Genomic DNA, 19,069 nt, shown 5'->3' with positions numbered 1-19,069 from the left:
CCATCTCCTTCTCCTCCATTTCCCCCATCCTTCTTTTCCTCCCATCCCTCCATCTCTCCTGCATTTTCCCATCCCTTTCTCCCATCCCTCTATCTCTCCTGCATTTCCCCATCCCTCCATCTCTCCTCCATCCTTTCCCCATCCCTCTCTTCCCTCCATCCCCTTCCCTTCCCAAACCCTTCTCCTCTCCCCCCTCTCCTCCTCGCCCCGCTCTCTCCTCCTCCTCCTTCTCTTCCTCCTCCTCTCCCCGGCGCGCCTCCTCCTCCTCCTCCTCCTCCTCCCCCGCCCGGTACCGCATTGCCGTAGTGCGGGGGGGTCGCTGCATTGCGCTGCCGCCGTCAATAGGTGGGCCCCTCCCGGGGAGATAAAGCCGCCGGAGCCCAAGCTGGCAGCCTCTGCCGCCCCGACCGCCGCTCCGGTAAGAGCTCCTGAACCCCCCCCCGGTACCGGCATCGGGCTGCTAAGAACGGGAGGGACCGGGCTGCAGGGGGGGGTTCGTGGCATCGGGGTGCGGGGTGCTGCGGGGGACCCCCCGGTGGGGACCCCCGAGGGAAGGAGGGGATGGGGCCGGGCTGCTGCTGCTGAGCCCCGCAGGTGCCTGATCCCGCAGGTGGGAGGTGACCCGCAACCCCCCCCCCCTCCTGCTCCTAAGGGAGGAAAGAAAAGGATCTAGGAAAAAAAAAATAGGAAAAAATAAAAAATCTAGGAAAAATCTAAAAAATCTTAAAAAAAAAAATCGGTAAAGAATGAAAAAAAAATCTATAAATATTAAAATTCTATAAGGAATAAAAAAATCTATCAGGAATAAAAAAATTATAAAGAATACATTCTATAAAGAATAAAAAAATCTATAAATAATAAAGATACTGTAAGGAATAAGAAACCTATAAAAATCTATAAAGAATAAAAATTCCATAAGGAATAAGAAATCTATAAAGAATAATAATTCTGTAAGGAATAAATAATATATAAAAATATTAAAAAAATATAAAAATATACTATAAGAAGATAAAAATGAGGGGACCCGAGCCCTGGGTGCCGCAGGGCGCTCAGCGGGCGCTGGGAGCTGCGCAATGGCCGCATCCAGCGCTGGGGCTGCTCAAGGGCAGGGGACGGAGGGCTGGGGGGGGGCTGGGGGGGCCGTGGCCGCCCTCACGGCTGAATTTCCTGACCCGCTTCGCTTCCCCGGGCGGATTCCTAAAATTGGATTTTATGAGACGTCAAAGGAAAGCTCCTAATTGTGCGGGGCTTGTGCAGCGCTGCGGCACCATGGTAACCCCGGGAGATGCCAGAACAGCTCCCCGGCTCTATCGATTTTTCCTTTTAGCCTCCTCCCTCCGTTTTATCCAAATTCAGGGCAGCAGAATTTAACCAAATCCCCCATTGGGGTCCAGCCCGTGCTGTCCCTTGCCCCGCTATGCCCTGTGGTCGGGGGCTATTTTTGTCCGCCCCGCTTTGCGGGCACCGTGCTGTCACCCGAACCACGCATGGCTTTTTTTTTTTTTTTGGGGAGGGGGGGAGGTGAAGGCACCCAGCAGGGACGGGCGCCCACGGCTCCTCCCAGGACGCCCACGAAACGGAGGAGATGCCCTGGGGCTTGGAAAGACCTAGAAGGCAGCGGTGGAAGCGGGAGAGAGCCGTGTGGGAAGGATTTTCCCCGTGGGAAGGGCACCTTCGAGGCACCGGTGATGCAGCCCTGGGAACCGGGGGTCTCCGGGAGGGTGGTGGAGGGCAGACCCGAAACCGTGGCGTCTTGCTGAGGGTCGGAGGCTGGACATGGTGGCCAGAAATAGCCTGGCCAGCCTCCTCCGGGGGTGGCTTGGATCTGTCCCAACACGGGCAGAGCCGCCAGACGAAGCCCAGGCACCCCCCAGCTGGGTTGGGGCGCGTGGTCCAGAGGGGTGAGAGGAGGAGAACCTGCCCCCGGTGGGCTGGGGATGCTGCGGAGGGCAGGGGGGCTCTGCTGACTCTTGCTTTTTCCCCCTGCAGCCTCCCCAAAAACGCAGCTGCGCCCCCACAGCCCCCCCCGCCGCCCGCCCGCCACGCGTAGCCCGCCAGCATGGGGAAGGAGAAGACGCACATCAACATCGTCGTCATTGGGCATGTGGACTCTGGGAAATCCACCACCACCGGGCACCTCATCTACAAATGCGGGGGCATTGACAAAAGGACCATTGAGAAATTCGAGAAGGAGGCTGCCGAGGTGAGGAGCCTGTCCCCCCCCCCCCCGTGCACCCCCTCCCCAGCTCTGCGCCAATGCCCCGAAAATATCCCAGGGGCGATGCTCCCCTTCTCCTGGGGCTGCCCTTCTCGTACCTTCTCTTTCTCCCTTTGTTTCCATCATATTTTCCCCCCTCTGCATCCCCAATTCCCCTGGCTCCTCCGGCCTCGGTAAAATTGGGCCATTTGGGTGCTCGCCCCCCTCCTCTCCGAGCTGAGCCCACCACCTGGGGGGCTCCCTGCTGCAAGCTGCTCCTGAAGGGGCTTGGCGAGATTTGGCAGGTGGATTAGGGATTGCAATTCCTAATTCCAGCAGCAATTGCGAGGTGTCTGGGATAGCCACAAACCCTTGTGCTTCTGGGCACGCAATTCCCTCTAAATTCTGTGCATGAGGAGGAAAAACCAAAGGAAAATCCCCTTCCAGTGCCTGCTGGAGCATGCAGCACCAGCTGGACCCCTCATTTGATCCAGTTTGTTAAAAAAAAAAACATTCCCATTCTTCTCTAGCATGGTGTCTGGTGTGTGCCTTGATCAGTAGCCTTTAATACAGAAAAGCTTACGTGAATTAGAAGCCTTTTAGTTGAATTCTTTTGTTTAACCTCTCTAAAGGAGGCATTTATAGCAATGTAATAATTCCAGCATTTATCAGGCTGCTCCACTGTAAAGCACCACCCAACACCTATAGCGTGGCAGATGCAGAGATTAAAGAGGAAAAAATAATCCTGGGGACAGAGGAAAACGTTGTGGATCGGAAACTCCGGGAAATTAATGATGGTAAATTCTAGAGAGGTGGGTGAGGCAGGGGAAGCCAGGCTGTGCCAGTGATAGGGCAGGTCTGGTCTCTCACAAGATGTCTTGTCGTCATCATTCCAGGAGCCTTTTAATGCAGACATCCCTTCATTTTTTATTTTATTTTTTTTTTCTGGCCAAGATCCTATATTAAAAAAAAAAAAAAATGAAAGAAAGAAAAGGGAAAAAAAAAAAAGAAAATGGAAAAAAAAATCTCTTCAGCCCTGCCATTCCTGATCAAATGTTTTGCTGTCTCTTAACCCTTTGAATTTGCCAGTAGCAGCCGAGCTAAACCACCCATTTTCCTGCCTCATTGTCAGCCTTTTTTTTTTTTTTCCAGCCTCCCATAGAAGAGCTTCTTCCTTAGCATAAAATGATTCCTTTCCCCCATTTCCAAAGGATTGCTGGTGCGCCTCAGTATATTTCCACCCCTTTACCTCCAGCTCAGGTGTGACGTGATGAGGTTGTTGTAGGCACAATTGCGGCTATTTTAATTGAACAGACACTTCCCCTGACTTGCCAGAATATGCGGGGACTGGAAGCTGCTATTAATAGCCTATTGACTGAGCTTACAGACTCCATTTTCTGATGCAGGGCTGGGGAAGGGTTTTCTTCCATTAGGTGGCATTCGCAGGAAATGGAGGCCTGCGTGCACCCAAAAAGCTATAAAAAAAAACAACAGGGTCTGATATTTTTTTTTTCTCCCCTAAAATAAAAGATTTTATTTTCCTTTCGACTTCAAGGGCAGGGGTAATAGGATCTCCCAAAGCGGAGTTGTTCTTTTTAAAAAAAAAAAAAAGAAAAATCATTATTTGTGGTCTCCAAATAGAAAGCTGTCCCTCTGCTGGGGTTTGATCAAGGAAAATCAGGCAGTTTCTGGCCCTGAACAGTGAAGGTATTGTGCAAAGCTAGATAATACTGTGTTTTTTCAACAACAGCCCTGGGTAACTGAATATACCCCATGAAAGGAGGGAAGCTGTTTGCTAAATAAAGGATCTCATTTGTCTTCACGTTACGTCTCCTGGTGCGTTTGCAGAATATAGACAGCTTTTTGGGGGTGTAGATGCCTCTGATTCCTGCACGGGAATCCTGTTTTGTAGGAGCCGGGGTGCAGGGCAGCTGGGTGCCCCCACGACCAGCTCCACCCTGGGGCATGCTCCGTGCCTCAGTTTCCCCACCCATCAGTGAAGGAAAAAGCTGCTGATTGCTGTAAGGCTGTGGGATCTGCTCATTGAGCTCCTGCTTGAGCACTCCCTGTTATTAATGCATTGCACAAAATGAATTAATTTTCTTTAGCCCCCACCTCAGTTTGGGCAAGAAGCGATCACGCTCGAATGATGCCCTTCATCCCCCCCAGCAAGGGAGATGCTGCAAAGGGTTAACCTCCCAGCTCCCGCTCTGCCCCCCCCTTGCTATACTCGATGCTCAGGAGCAGAGATGTGATTCTGGATTGTTCCACCCCCTCCCCGACCCCCCCCGTGAGAGCTCCAGGCTGGGGCTGCGGCATCGCCCTCTCACCCACCGTTCCCCCCTGAGGAAGGGGAGGCTCTCCCTGGCTTTAGGATTTTGCCTGTAATCCTCCCCAGCGAGCTGCAAAGTCATCGCAGCACTCGGCTGTTACGTAAAGGGACCGGCACCATTAATTCCCCGTGCTGCCCAGCCACGGGGAGCAAAAGGGGGGGGGGACACGAGCAGGGATCAGGGCAGAGCGCTGCCCAGCACCCTGCTGTGGGTGGGATGCATCCAGGTGGGATGCTGCGTTAGCCTTCCTGGTGAGAAACAACACCGGAGCATTAGCTGCCTGCCAGCAGGAGGCTTTTCCCTCCGGAGAGGTGATTTATAATGGCCCATTAGGAATTTTATGCATTGATGCTCCAGAAGAAATCCCCGCTACAGAGAGCGCAGCTCTGGGTGAAGGGGGAGCGCGCTGTAACATCTCCGTCCTTGCGCAGCGGTTACAGCACATTACATCAGCAGCAGATGACCTATTTCTCTGGCTGAATTCTGTTTGCCATCTTAGCAAACTCCCCTCTCAGCCCCAGACCTGAAGATCGATGCCCGTTAACCCTTTGGTCCCTCTGGGCTGCCCCTGAGCACGGCGTGGCCGGAGGGACCTCAGCCTCCCCCTATGCCCGCAGGATCCCCCTGGCTCTCCCCCATGGCACAATGTCGGAGGACACTGAACAATAGGAGAAACCAGTTCAGAAGTGACATCTTGGTTTTAGCAAGGGGTGTGCTTTATCACAGGACAGAGATTTATTTATTTATATATTTTTTGGTGGCTAATCTCGCCCAGCATGATTTGCTGCACTCCAGTGTTGGCAGTGATTTTGGCCATTTGGCAATGACAGTTGGTCTGACTGCAGCTCGCGGTAGCTTTCCGTGCGAATTCACACACTCTGTGGCAAAAATCAATCACATTTCCCTTCAGCTCCTAGCAACAGTCTTTGCATTTCATTTTCTTTTAACCCGTTCCCCTGCTGCACCCCTGTCACTTAGGGGCTCCCTCGCTTAGTCGTGGCCTTTCCCTCTGAGCAGATGTCTCACAGGTTGGGATAATAGATTAAAATACAACAATAAGGAGCCTTCCAGCACCGCTGGGTAATTCCACACCAGGATGATTTCACAGCAGCCGTGCAGGGCCCTGACATTTCGTAGAGGAGACCTTGAGGAGGCTCCAGCTCCTCCTCATCTGGTCCCACCACAAACCCACATCACAGCTCCTCCACCTTCTTCTCCATCCCCTTAAGGATCATTGTTGAGAACAATATCTGCTTTCACCTGTACTTATTAGTAATCAGATCACAGCAAACGTTGAATTTAGAGGGTTTTACCCTCAATGTTTGCAACGTGACCCTCTGCCTCCATGGCTCTGGGAGCTGGGGTGGGTTCTGGTGCTTGCCACACCTTGAGCTCATGTTTTGTGTCTCACTGCTCTTGCCTTTGTGTTGGCCAGATGGGGAAAGGGTCCTTCAAATACGCCTGGGTGCTGGACAAGCTGAAGGCCGAGCGTGAGCGTGGCATCACCATCGACATCTCGCTGTGGAAGTTCGAGACCACCAAGTACTACATCACCATCATCGACGCGCCCGGCCACAGGGACTTCATCAAGAACATGATCACCGGGACCTCCCAGGTGAGGAACGGTGGCCACAAACCACTGGAGAGGGGGAGGCTGGGGCTCTCCAATCAGCCTGGGGTCACGTAGGTGCTGCTGGAGCCCTTTTGGAGGAGGTATTTGGGTGAGCAGTCGGCCAGTGGTGTTGAGCAGGGTCTATGCAAGAGGCCAGGTGGTGCTTGGGGACCTTGCTGTGATCCTGCACCTCCTGGATGTCTGGGGGAAAGGGCCCCCTTAGCACAGAGGGGTGGTTAATCCACACCATTTACCCTACTTGGATAAGTTGGGGATGAACATGGCCTCCCTGAGCTACAGGCTGTTATGGGAGGGTGTCTCCCATGTTATTTTAGCCTCACACAACTCAGATAGACAAGAAACTTCATGCAGTCCCTTAGCTTCTATTGGCCCAACAAGGCTCTGTGAGTCTTTTTTCTTTCCCTCAAAACATCTCTGTTCCATAAATCATGCTGCCATACTCCATAATTGACCCTCCCAGGGCAGGGCAGAGTCCCCTCACTGCACTGCAGGGCATTCCTGCCTCCCAGTGCCGCTCGTGGCCCTCACCCAGGGACTACTGGAAAGACTTCAGTGGGATTTTAGGCTCTACATCCCTCAGTGAACAAGATGAGGTCCTGGTTGGACTCACACAGCCTAAAGGACCCACCCTGATTTCCAACACAGCTTGCAAAACCACGTGTGGTTGGCAAGCATAAAATAACGCAGGTCAGGTTTGAGGTAGATCAGTGGGGTTTTGGGTAGCAGCCGGGCAGGGAGCCTGCCCAAGCCGTGCTTCCATCCCACATCCATCTGGGGCGTACTCAAAGCTCCCCAGAGCAGCTCTCTGGGGACAGGAGCAGATCACGAGCTCTCTCCTCCCAGGCCGACTGCGCCGTGCTGATCGTTGCTGCCGGCGTCGGCGAGTTTGAAGCCGGCATCTCCAAGAACGGGCAGACCCGCGAGCACGCCCTGCTGGCTTACACCCTGGGGGTGAAGCAGCTCATCGTCGGCATCAACAAGATGGATTCCACGGAGCCCCCCTACAGCGAGAAGCGCTACGACGAGATCGTCAAGGAGGTCAGCGCCTACATCAAGAAGATCGGCTACAACCCGGCCACGGTTCCCTTCGTGCCCATCTCGGGCTGGCACGGGGACAACATGCTGGAGCCCTCCCCTAATGTAAGTGTGCGTGGTGTGTCGGATTTTTTCCCCCCACCTTGAGCCAGGCTGAAACTTGACTTTGGTGCTGTGAAAACTGCAGGAACGTTTCGTGCCCCCGTGGTGCGTAATGACCCGTGGTGCCAACGTGGATGTGTTTGTCACGTAGCTGTGGTGGTGCTGAGCTGGGATGAATGGGCGCGCTGTGCGTGGCCACGCTTGTTGCTGTGCCGTGCCCAGATGTCCTAGTGGCTGCCCACGAGCATCTCCAGGAGGTGATCTGCACGGCCGTGCTCCTGGGATGTCAGCTGTGGGGTGCGCATTGTCAGCCCCCTGATGACGTTAGAGCCGTCCACAGCGCTTGTCAGGCTCAGCAGGAACCCTGGGTGTGTTTTTAGGGCATTGTTTTCCCAGGCAAACAGCACGATCCGGTCACTAGCTTGGAACAGCTCCTCCATGCCAAATATCGGGTGCCTTTTCCCACCAGTGTTATATGGCACTGTGGCAGCTGTGCCCCATGTTCCAGAGCTGGGACCCCACTCCTTAAGATGTTTTTTGCCTGGGGAGGTACCAAATTTCCCACGTGAAGACCGTGGTTTCCTTGAGCATCCATTTGGGGTTGCTCCTTGGCTGGTGGAATCTTAAATGGCCTCCTCCTGCATGCATCAGTGATGGGGATGGTGGGGACACGACAGCAAGGTGCTTTGGGATGGGGGTTCCTTGGCAGACAAGCTGCCAATAGAAATTGTTACTCAGGCATTTTTTTCTGGAGAAAAAGCTACCCCAGCTTTATTTTTCTAAAGAAATTAGGGGCTAGGCAGTTCTGGCCCGAGGAATGTCCCTGCTCTCCCACTGGTTTCTGGTGACCTTGAGCAAGTCGCTCAGAGCAGAAACCCCCAGCAATCCTCTAACCAAAGGCAAATTCGATGCTTACGGGGGCATTAAGACTTGTGGACTAGGGGTCAGAGCTCCATGGAGAGGGAAGCAGCATGTCTTCATGGGTGTGAGGGAGTTCGGGCATTGTGGTCCTGAGCTAGAGGAGAGCTGCAATGCAAGCTCACAACCCGAAATGTTGCTCATGGGCTTGTGCAGGAAAGGCAGCTCACGGGAACTTGGGGCTGGCTAGGAACGAGCATTTTTGGGGGTGTTGGGGAGATTCCTGTCCCCTGAGGAACAGGGTTTGGATAAGGTCAACCACGGCCATGCCAAACGTGGCCGCATAGTTGCTGGGTGCCTCCAAATCGGGCTCCAAATGTCAGCAGCTGCTGGGCCGGGAAGATGATCCTGAGCAATTCTCCTATTAATAGACTGCAGAGGGCGGGCGTGGAGCAGGATGGGTCCTGCTGGCCCCGCTCCTCCAGACGGGTCTTGGGGTGTGATCTCAACGTGACGTGCTGCCCGGGAGGGCAGGGGCTGGGATAAGCAGCAGAGGAGGAGGCTGGGGGCATCGGGAGGGAAGGAGGGCTGGAGAGGGCGCAGGGGCTGGGTGCTCGGCAGGAGCTTTGCTGGAAGGATGTGGGGACATCCCACACCGTGGTCCCCAGGGGTCCCCTTCCCCCTTCTGTGGGGACAGAGCTGGGGACAGAGCCCCCTCCCCACTGCTTCTAGGGGAGTGTGGGTGGGAATCCGGCATGGATCTCTCCCTTCCCATTTCTTGCTTGAAAAATCTCCGATTTTTCTCACTCATGTACTTCTGGCTGGGTTTCACTGAAGCACAAGGAGTGATGTGTCTGCCCACCAGGGGACTCAGCAGGGAGCCAGGATTAGAGCTGCATGGCTGCAGCAGCCCCAGCCCACCAGGGTGCAGGGATTTGGGGCCGGAGCCAGCCCTGCATGGGGGGCTGCATCCCGTGGCCCCGAAGTGCAGCGCTCCAAGGCCAAACGACAGCTGGGCTGTGCTCGCATCCAAGTTTGACATTTACAAGCTTTTCTGGCAAGCAGGATTTTTGCATCCAGCCAGCTTCCTGCTGCAGCAGCTGACAGATCTGGGCCGCTCGGGATGGGTTTGGGAGGCTCTCTGGGGGATGCTGCAGCTGAGGGCACCCTGCCTGCGGTGCCAGGAGCGTGGTGGCCCCGTGGCTGCAGTGGCGCGGTTGTGATGTGGGGTGCACAGGGGTGCTCAGGAGGTGCCAGGGGGGTAAAATCAGAGAAACATCACTCCTTTGTGAAACCCATTTGGGGCACAATAGGAATAAGAGCTCAGCTCTGAATTAAGGCTGCTTGAGCTTGCAGCACCCAGGGCTGGCGGCACAGGGTTAACATTTACCCTTTCTGGCTGGGTTAGGGTGGACTCCCCAGCCAGGGAATAGTGGAGTAGGGATGGCTCTTGGGAAGTAGGTATGGGAGTACATGAGTGAGGTTTTACTTGGGCAGCCCTAGGAGGCAGCACGATCCTATTTTTGTAGATGCTCCTCATCCTCAGGCCACATGGAGGTTTTGCAGATGGGTTTTCCCCTGGGGCGTGTCCAAGTGCTGCTTTAGCCGGCTCTCAGGACATCAGATGGCTCTCAGGACATCAGATATTCCCGGGATGTCAGGTGTCCTCAGGATGTCAGATGTTCTCGGGATGTCAGATATTCTCAGAATAATGCATGGAAAGGAGAAGGGACAGCTCCCACAGCCATGTGCCACGGGGCAGGGTCTGCTGCTCCTCCCTGTCCCCAGGGCGGGCAGGGGATGGGGCGCAGGGTGCACAGGGGTGGCTGTGCCCCCACCCTGGGTAGGGCTGTGGGCAGGTGGCTGCAGGGACAGCTGCTCTCATGGGCATCTGCTGGCATTTTGGGCCACGTGGCAGGGAAGCTCTGAGTCAGCACAGGATGGATCCATCATTTCCCGTCACTCCATCTATGCAGTGGTGCAGGCTGCAGGGTGGGAGAGCAAATTTGGGTGGCTGGGGCCTCCGGGGGTGGGTGTAAAACAGGGGGTGCTTCAGGGGACCCACTGCACCCCCAGTGCCATGCCACTTGTGATGGTGCCTAAGGGAAAAGCCCCGTCCATAACGCAGGCAGCATTTTAAATCCACATGGAGAAATATTGTGTAAGTCCCTCTTGGTGCAGAAAGGGGAAATGGCCTTGCAGGACTCTGGTCCCTGATGTCTTAGGGTGGTTTCAGACCCAGCACTGAATTCTTCCTTGCTGCAAGCCCAGGCATGGCTGCACCTTTCAGTTGTGCAGCATCACTCCAGGAAAGCACCACAGATCCCTGCATCAAACCGTGCCCTCTGCTGAGCACATTTCATTACATCTCTCTTTTTTTTTTTTTTTTTTTTTTTTTCAGCCAGTTTCAGCTTCAAGGATCCAATGTAGGGCAGAACTATTTATAAAAAACAATCCTGCCCCTCAGCAGCCTTGAGATTCAGTTCCCAGCCTGAAGGCCGGGCGCTTTGCGCTGGGGGCGGGATGGTGTGGGAAGGCAGCACCCATGGGTTGGGAGTGGGGGCTGCAGGTTTGCTGGATTTATCCATTTCCACCCTTTTTCTTCTGCTCACGGACGTCTTGCTTGTTTCTCAGAGAGAGGGGAGAAGGTGGGTGGAGGTGGAGCAAGGTGTGCAGATGAACCTGCAGGGATGGGAAGATTGGAAAGAGCACCCCAGCCCCGAATAAAGCCAGGACACATCTGGACCGTGTCCTGGTGGGACACCTCAGTGGGATCATCCTGGGAAGCTGAGGACGGGCACACTCAGTGAATGATTTTTCTTCTCTGTTTCCAGATGCCTTGGTTCAAAGGCTGGAAGGTGGAGCGCAAGGAAGGCAACGCGAGCGGGGTGTCCCTTCTGGAGGCCCTGGACACCATCCTGCCCCCGACCCGCCCCACAGACAAGCCCCTGCGCCTGCCCCTGCAGGACGTCTACAAGATCGGAGGTGAGCAGCAGCCCCACCAGCATCCATCCCTCTTTAACCCCAGCCTTCCTTCCACAGGAATTTGGGAACGACGTTTCCAGGTATTGGGAAACTGGAGGGACTGGGCTCCTTGAACTTCAGATATGGGGGAGAAGGGTGGTGGCTGCGGGGCAAAAACCCCATTTGAGATTTGGGTTGGAGGTGCCCAAAGGTACCCGGGCAGCGGAGAGGGGCAGCAGCTTTGTGAGCTCGCCCTGGAGAACACCCGGTGCCAAAACGGCTGCAAATTTGGGTGTCCCAGAGGTCACGGCTGGCGAGGCGGGGTGGAGACCTGCCAGGAATGAGGCCCAGCAGCAAAAAAGCCCTGGGGCCCAGCTGAGGGACGAGGCCAGTGGGGAGGGCCACTGGTGAGGCCACTGTGCGTGCCTCCCAAATGCTGGTGTCCGTCACCGGCACCTCCTCCTGCCCAGCTGCGTCGCGGCACCAGCCATGTAGGGAGACACTGCTCCGAGCTATAAATGTCCCCCGGGCTCGCTGACCTGCTGGCATTGCTGGGCAGTCCCCCTGATGGCTGCCGGGCTAGGCGAACATGGCCATTTCCAGCTCTTTTCCACAATTTTCCAAGGGCGGGTGTGCTGCAGGAACCAGGCGGGTTGAGAGTTGTCCCCGTGGTCTTAAATTTTAAAGGGGGTATTTTAAAGGTGAGGGGTGGTGGGCAGCTCTGTGTCCTCCCCTAGCTCAGCTGGAGAAAGGCAGGTAGGGTTCTGCCATGGGGTTAAAGAGGTCCTTAGGGAGCAGAGACACTGTAGGATTGGGGGAGGTGGAGGCAATAGGGCTGGTGTGGGAGACTGGATGGGTCCCAAAAGCCTCCCCTTCTTCACTTGACTCCAAAGGTGAGTTTTTCCAAATTCTGATGATGCCAGGTGCCAAAGGTCCCATTTATTTAATTAGCCACCCTCGCTCCTTACAGCTGGGACCGTGTGGCCAGCAGGGCTGTGCTGGTCCTCTGCACAGGAGGGCCACGGCTGCTGCAAAGGAAATGTTTTCAGCATGCATGGGTTGCTCAGAGCCTTCTAGCAATGTGCTACCCACTTTTTACAAAATATTGGGTAGGAAGGGCTGGTTCTTGGTAGTTCTGAAGACCCCGATGCCGATCTTGCAACTAATAACTGATTTTCAGTTTGGCAAGAGACAAACATTGTCTTTGGTGAAAATCACTGGAGATACCTTGCTTTTATGGCAGCCAGGCTCTGGCCATGCTGCTCGGGGATGCACCAAGCAGGTTACATTTTGTTCTACTCTGTCCTTGCTCCACAGGGATCGGCACTGTCCCCGTGGGCCGAGTGGAGACCGGCATCCTGCGGCCCGGCATGGTGGTCACCTTCGCTCCCGTGAACATCACCACCGAGGTGAAGTCGGTGGAGATGCACCACGAGGCGCTGAGCGAGGCCCTGCCTGGGGACAACGTTGGCTTCAACGTGAAGAACGTCTCCGTCAAGGACATCCGCCGCGGGAACGTCTGCGGGGACAGCAAGTCGGACCCGCCGCAGGAGGCGGCACAGTTCACGTCTCAGGTCAGCTGCATAGGGTGGAATTCTATTCTATTCCATTCCATTCCATTCCATTCCATTCCATTCCATTCCATTCTATTCTATTCTATTCTATTCTACTCTATTCTACTCTATCCCATCCCATCCCATCCCATCCCAACCCATCCCCTCCTCTTCTCTTCTCTCTTCTCTTCTCTTCTCTTCTCTTCTCTTCTCTTCTCTTCTCTTCTCTTCTCTTCTCTTCTCTTCTCTTCTCTTCTCTTCTCTTCTCTTCTCTTCTCTTCTCTTCTCTTCTCTTCTCTTCTCTTCTCTTCTCTTCTCTTCTCTTCTCTTCTCTTCTCTTCTCTTCTCTTCTCTTCTCTTCTCTTCTCTTCTCTTCTCTTCTCTTCTCTTCTCTTCTCTTCTCTTCTCTTCTCTTCTCTTCTCTTCTCTTCTCTTCTCATTGCAATCTGCATGCCACTGCATGTGAAAAAGGCTGCTCCCTTTCCAAAATTCACCTGGCTCTGTGGTAGAGCAGGACTTGGTAACCTCCAACAACCGGGTACCTGCCCCCACATCCTTCTGCCCACTGAATAAATAAATGATAGCTTAAATGGCATTTTAAACAAAGAGAGGGTTCTGCCATTAAACCAGTTCGCTTTCCTCTGTGTGTGGCATGAGAGGGCATCGATTTCCCCACCCTGCTGGTCCCTGGCAGTGCAAGACCCTGTAAAAAAGTCCCTTTGGGCGGTGACCCTGACGCTGCTGTGTCCCCCAGGTGATCATCCTGAACCACCCCGGGCAGATCAGCGCTGGCTACTCGCCCGTCATCGACTGCCACACCGCACACATCGCCTGCAAGTTCGCCGAGCTGAAGGAGAAGATCGACCGGCGCTCCGGCAAGAAGCTGGAGGACAACCCCAAGTCCCTGAAATCGGGCGATGCGGCCATCGTGGAGATGATTCCTGGCAAGCCGATGTGTGTGGAGAGCTTCTCCCAGTACCCACCCCTCGGTAAGGGAACGGCTCCTTTGTGGTCTCCCGTGGAGGAACGTGGAGGCTGCGTGGGTGCTGACCTCGCTCTGGCCATGCTGAGCCTCTCCCAGTATCCCCACTGGTCAGACTGGGGAGGAAGGGGGAGCTGAGCGCATTTCATTGCTCCTCCACGTGCAAAATCTGATGCATGAATGGGGTTAGGACAGCTGGGCTGGGACAGGCTCTCTGCTGAGCTGTTTTCAAAGGCAAGGCTGGGTTTTCCCACTGGGAATATTGGAGCTTTTCCTCCAAAATTACTGAACCCCAAAAGTGGCTGTGCAGGAACATTTCTCAGCTTCCTTGTCTCTGCCCTAAGAAAACTGGTCGGGAGAAGAAACAGGGAGAGGACACCTTTTAGTGCTTGCCTTGGATGATGGTGCACATCTGGCTTAGCAACACAGAGGGCAGCTGTGATTTAAATCTAATAAATAGCCATTTAGTTATTTATTCAATAAATAGCCATTTAAACAGAGAGGGACACCAGGGCGGTGCTCCTTGGGGGTCAGCACAGGTGCTGGAGGGCTCAGGGCTGGTTCCTTCTCCCAGGACAGTGGTAACGAGAGCTACACGGGGTGGGCTCAGCTCCGAGGGGTGCACATCCCACCTGGGGGTGGGGGGTGGCGCGGCCGCGTGTCGCTCACGTCCCCCCCCCTTTGCCCCCAGGCCGCTTCGCTGTCCGTGACATGCGGCAGACCGTGGCCGTGGGCGTCATCAAGAACGTGGAGAAGAAGAGCGGTGGGGCCGGCAAAGTCACCAAGTCCGCCCAGAAGGCCCAGAAGGCTGGCAAATGAATCGTGGGCTCCCAGTGCATAGCGCAGAAACCATCCCTGACACCAGGACGCTGCCACCGTCTCCCCCGGGCGCATGTGTGCACATCAGCTTGTAAGAGTTTATATGTCAACGACTGGATGCTCACCATTAAGGTCCAGTGGAAATTCTTTAAAAGGAAAAGCATGTTCCAGCGTTTGTGAGGCTTCATGTTAATTTTACCAATAAAACTGGTACAACATCCACAGTGGAAAACAAACAAGCAAACAAACAAACAAACAAAAACAAAAAAAAACAAACCAACCGACCCCAAAGGTGTGGAGCTCTGTGTGTGTGTGTGTGTCATTGAGAGGGGCTCGTGGGGTCCCGCTTAGGGCAGGTGATGGGCACAGGCAGGGCTGGGATGGGTGGCAGGAGGATGGAGGACCCATGGGTACCCCGGTCAGGGTGGCACCCAGTGCCCAGACGTTCCCCAGCTCTCACCCTTTGACCAGCGCAGGTTTATGGGCTGAGAACCCCTGCATTAAGCAGGGACTGGTCTTATAACAGGGGTTTTGCACTCTCCTTAACCCACTCAATCCTCTAATATCAATTATCAGGGTCTTTATTATCATTTTTTTCAATGAAGATTAAGCTTGAATCCCCTAAAGTTATGTAATTTAAAGAGAGAAAATAGCATACCCTATGTCCTGGAAGGGCTGGCAATTCTATGTAAAACTATAAAATAACCCCCAAATTTGGGTAAAGTGGCCAAAGCTGCCTCCCCTCTGTACATTTCCTTCCCTCACCCATAGCAGATCCCCCACTGTAACAAAAACCTTCCTGCCCAGAGGATGCTGTGATCCAGAGCCCAGAGATGCCCAAGGGCTGCCAAGAGTCCCAGACCTGTGGGGGCCCACCCAGGACCACATCTTGACCCCATGCAAACCCAAATGCGGGTGAGGATGCCCTGATCCATCCCCACCCAGCACAGGCTGCTCGAACGCAGAGGCTGCGGGTGCAGATGCTGAGGGGTGACCGAAGTGGCTTGGAGGGGAAAGGGTGGGATGCTGAGCATGCCACCATGCTCTGGGGACGTTCCCAAGGGATGATTTCTCCTGAAAGTTGGGGTTAGCAGCTACCAAGGCACCCTGGGCTCATGGAGCACTTTTCAGAAGCAACAGCACCGGGAGCTGCGGGGCAGAGGACGCCACGTGCGGGCTCTGTGAAGGGCAGCACTGTGCCAGGTCCCTCCCAGGAGAGCTCCAGAGGCATAAGTATCATTACTGCTTGTGTTACAGGAGCTCTTAATGGTCCTAATTAACAACTGATGCTCTGCAGCACTGAGTGCCCCAGGCAGAGCCCCATGCCACAGCTCACCGAGCTGCCTCCCCCAAAACTGCGCGCACAGACCACCGGGGTTCTCCCTCACACCCCCAGCACCCACCAGCTTCATCCACAGGGATTTCCAAGCTGGAAGGAGAACATCTCCATGTGCATGTTTTCTTCTCCATCCCTCAAGCAGCAGGGACAGGAGCTCCTCTGGGGATGTCCCTGTGCGGGTACCTGCAGCTCACCAGCCCCTAGCAGGAGCCAGTCCCTGGTGCAGCAGGAATGGGGACAATTTTGGGATCAGATGGAATAGAAGAGCAGGCACAAGGCTGCACCTGGCCCTCTATCGCTATTTTAAAAGGAAAAACAAGCTCCACAAAACCCCAGCTACGTTTCCATAGAGATACGCCAGGGGAACCGTGAAGGATGCTTTGGGAGGGATGCGCAAGCGGTGTGGTAATTAACGGGGTAGCTGCAGAAAAGGAAAAACCGAAAACCCTGAGGATTTAACTCAGAATCACTCATGGCTCACAGCAGGTTCAGGTTTTCAGACCAATTTCTGTGGTGTTGGTACCCCAGGCAATCTGCAGGGTTTGGAAGAAGAGAGGTGGCCTGAAGTGGGACGCCTGCAGTGACAGCATCCCCTGGGCTGGGATGTTTGGTTTGGGCTCTGTAGAAAGCCAGAATAAACAGAAATGCTCCAATTTAGGCCCATTTCAAAGCACGAGGTTCAAATATATCAGGTATCCTCAATTTCTGGGAATCTCAAAATAAAATGAAGCCACGACCTGCCTCCACCCAGGCCTGGGGTTTGAAGACTCATCACCTGTTCGTTGGGACCCATCAGTCACCGATGTGCAGACCCCTGCCCGACCCCACAGACGAGGGGGATGATGCCCCTTTTGGGGCTGGGGGCTGACCCGTTTGGGGCTTCTACCCACACTGAGAGCGACCCGACATCGCTCTGAACTGGGCCACAGATGGCTTTCGGCAAAACCTTGCAGCAAAGTGAAGCCGATTTGAGAGCCATCAACAAAAGCAGGCGGGTGTTGCATTGCCTGCGGCAGGTGACATGTAGGGCTGTGCTGCTGGGAGGCATCTTAAAACACTCCTCCTCCTGTTCCTGCCATGCTCAGGGAGGCTGGGACCTCACCAAAAACTCAGGAATATTTTTTTCTAGCAATAATTTTATTATTATATTTTATTTTATTTTATTTTATTTTATTTTATTTTATTTTATTTTATTTTATTTTATTTTATTTTATTTTATTTTATTTTATTTTATTTATTTATTTATTTTATTTTAATTTATTTTATTTTATTTTATTATTATTTTATTTATTTATTTATTTTATTTTATATTTTATTAATTTAATTTAATTTATTTATGTTATCTTATTTCAGTGTTATTTTGTATTTTAATTTTATAGTTTATTTTTTATTTTTATTTTATTTTATTTTATTTTATTTTTTATTTTATTTTATTATGTTATCTTATTTTATATTTTATGTCTTATTTTTTATTTTATTTTATTTATTTCCTTTTCTTTTATTTATTTCCTTTTATTTTATTTTTTTTCCCTTTTATTTTATTATTTATTTCCAGGCGCCCTCCCTTTTCCCCCGGCAGCAGCCTCCGCGCTGCCCTCTGGTGGAAGCAGCCCCGCGGTCCTCTCGCAGCCGCTGCAGGGGCTGGGGGCGCACCCAAAGGTGCCACCTCTGCCAAACCCGGAGCAGGACACGGCCTGGGGAGCTGCAAAATGCTTGATAATTTTTTTTTTTTTTTGGTACTGGAATTTATAAATGTGATTATGTTACCTGAAATGGGTAAAAAAGGGGGAAAATGCCACCCCTGTGCCACCCTATGTGCGCAGCAGGGCTTTGATGCCCTGGTGGGGTTTGCAGATGGGGAAGGGGTGACCCCATGAACCGTGGCTGCTTGGCCCCATCCTTTTGGCACCCACTGGAGAAAGGGAATGAGTGACGGGCCTGGTGGCTGCCTGTGCGCTGTTAATAATTTAAGGTGAGTTTTGTTAATCCACCGGATCCGATTGGGTGGCTCAGCGGGCGCTTTGGGCTGAAAAATTCATGAGGCTGGTGCGAGGCTGCAAGTGGAACCCACGCTGCAGGTGCTGAGCGGGGTGAATTGGAGCCGCCCATTGCCGGCACGGGCAGCACCGCTCAGGGAGGCTCCAGCACGCCCGTGTAGAGGGTTACGTGGCAGTTTGATCCCATTCCTGCTCCCTCAGAGGCTGAGGTATGTAAGTATGCTTGGAGCATCCCCAGGGGACACCACCCAAACTGGCCCTGATGTTGCTCGCCGGTGGCAGAGGTGCTGAGCCACCTCCGGCAGCTGCTCTGCTCCCAGGCTCATCCCTCCACGATGCAAAAAATCCCCCCATTCCTGCTCGTGTCTCCTCTCTCCATCCTTTTTCCACCATGCCCCACTCACAAAGCGCATCAGCTCCCCCTTGGCCGTGTCCCGTCCCAGGGAGGTACAAGTCCAGGGGGAAGGAGGCAAGGGCCAGCCCTCCCAGCGTATTTTAACAAGCCCAGGAGGGCACCAGCAGGGACTTTCTGTTTGTTTCCTTTAACCAACTCCCTCTGTACCCTCCCACTGTATTTAAGAGCTGCATTTTCAGCATGAGCCCGGGATGCTTTGGCAGCTGGGGTAGCACAGAGCAGCAGCTCTCTGCCAGGGCGCTGCACCATGCCCAGTCCTCTTGGCCTGGCCTTTCAGCCCCACACAAAGATAATGCTGATCCAAAGGAGAAACCCGAGCTGTAACACAGCCCAGGGACAAGCTCCTTCAGACACCCGCCCCCCACCTCTGGTGACCCCCCCCCAGTGAGTGCCTTGAGACCAAAGCTCGGGTGTTTCACGGAGAGATGCTGCAGCATCTTTCAGATAAATTATTTCAGCTTCGTTCACAAACAGCCCTTCCATGTGCCAGCCCGCCTGCAAATTTCGGATGGCCTGGTTCTGCCTAGCCCAAATGATTCCTAATCTCCCCTCGTCTGGCACTGCCTTCGTGCCTTCTATCTGCTAAATGCTTTTTGCAGTCCTGGCCAGCCGCAGCGAGCGCCTGCCCGCGGAGCACTTAGGAGTGATGAGGCTGGAAGCGGCCAGCCTTCGGGACAGGGCATGCCAAGGGGCTCCAGCAACAAGGGCAAAGAGGGGGGAATATGACCCCCAAATATCACTGCTGCAGGTTTCTGAGCACTTTTTTTCAGAGCAGGGGGGTTCGCTGCCACCCCCAGCCCCTGCTCACACATCAGAGTGGTGAGCACAGTGGGGACATCCCC

The 19,069-nt window shown here is 53.7% G+C and overlaps 1 protein-coding gene across 2 annotated transcripts; it reads left to right on the top strand.

Moving 5' to 3' along the window:
• The first annotated feature begins 263 nt into the window (after nucleotides 1-263).
• EEF1A2 (eukaryotic translation elongation factor 1 alpha 2) lies at nucleotides 264-14,696 on the top strand. 2 transcript variants are annotated; one of them, XM_005026858.6, is made up of 8 exons: nucleotides 264-418; nucleotides 1,990-2,203; nucleotides 5,966-6,145; nucleotides 7,007-7,303; nucleotides 10,993-11,143; nucleotides 12,440-12,696; nucleotides 13,430-13,664; nucleotides 14,349-14,696. In XM_005026858.6, exons 2-8 carry the CDS (start codon nucleotides 2,060-2,062, stop codon nucleotides 14,474-14,476), a joined length of 1,392 nt encoding a protein of 463 aa, XP_005026915.2. In that variant the 5' UTR covers nucleotides 264-418; nucleotides 1,990-2,059; the 3' UTR covers nucleotides 14,477-14,696. The 2 variants fall into 2 exon arrangements, with proteins under 2 accessions (XP_005026915.2, XP_071882458.1); XM_072026357.1 differs by lacking the exon at nucleotides 264-418 and adding an exon at nucleotides 1,559-1,685.
• The last annotated feature ends 4,373 nt before the right edge of the window (nucleotides 14,697-19,069 follow it).

Source organism: Anas platyrhynchos, chromosome 21, assembly GCF_047663525.1.
Source record: "Anas platyrhynchos isolate ZD024472 breed Pekin duck chromosome 21, IASCAAS_PekinDuck_T2T, whole genome shotgun sequence".
NCBI lineage: Eukaryota > Metazoa > Chordata > Aves > Anseriformes > Anatidae > Anas > Anas platyrhynchos.
This window is presented reverse-complemented; position numbering and strand designations above follow the sequence as displayed.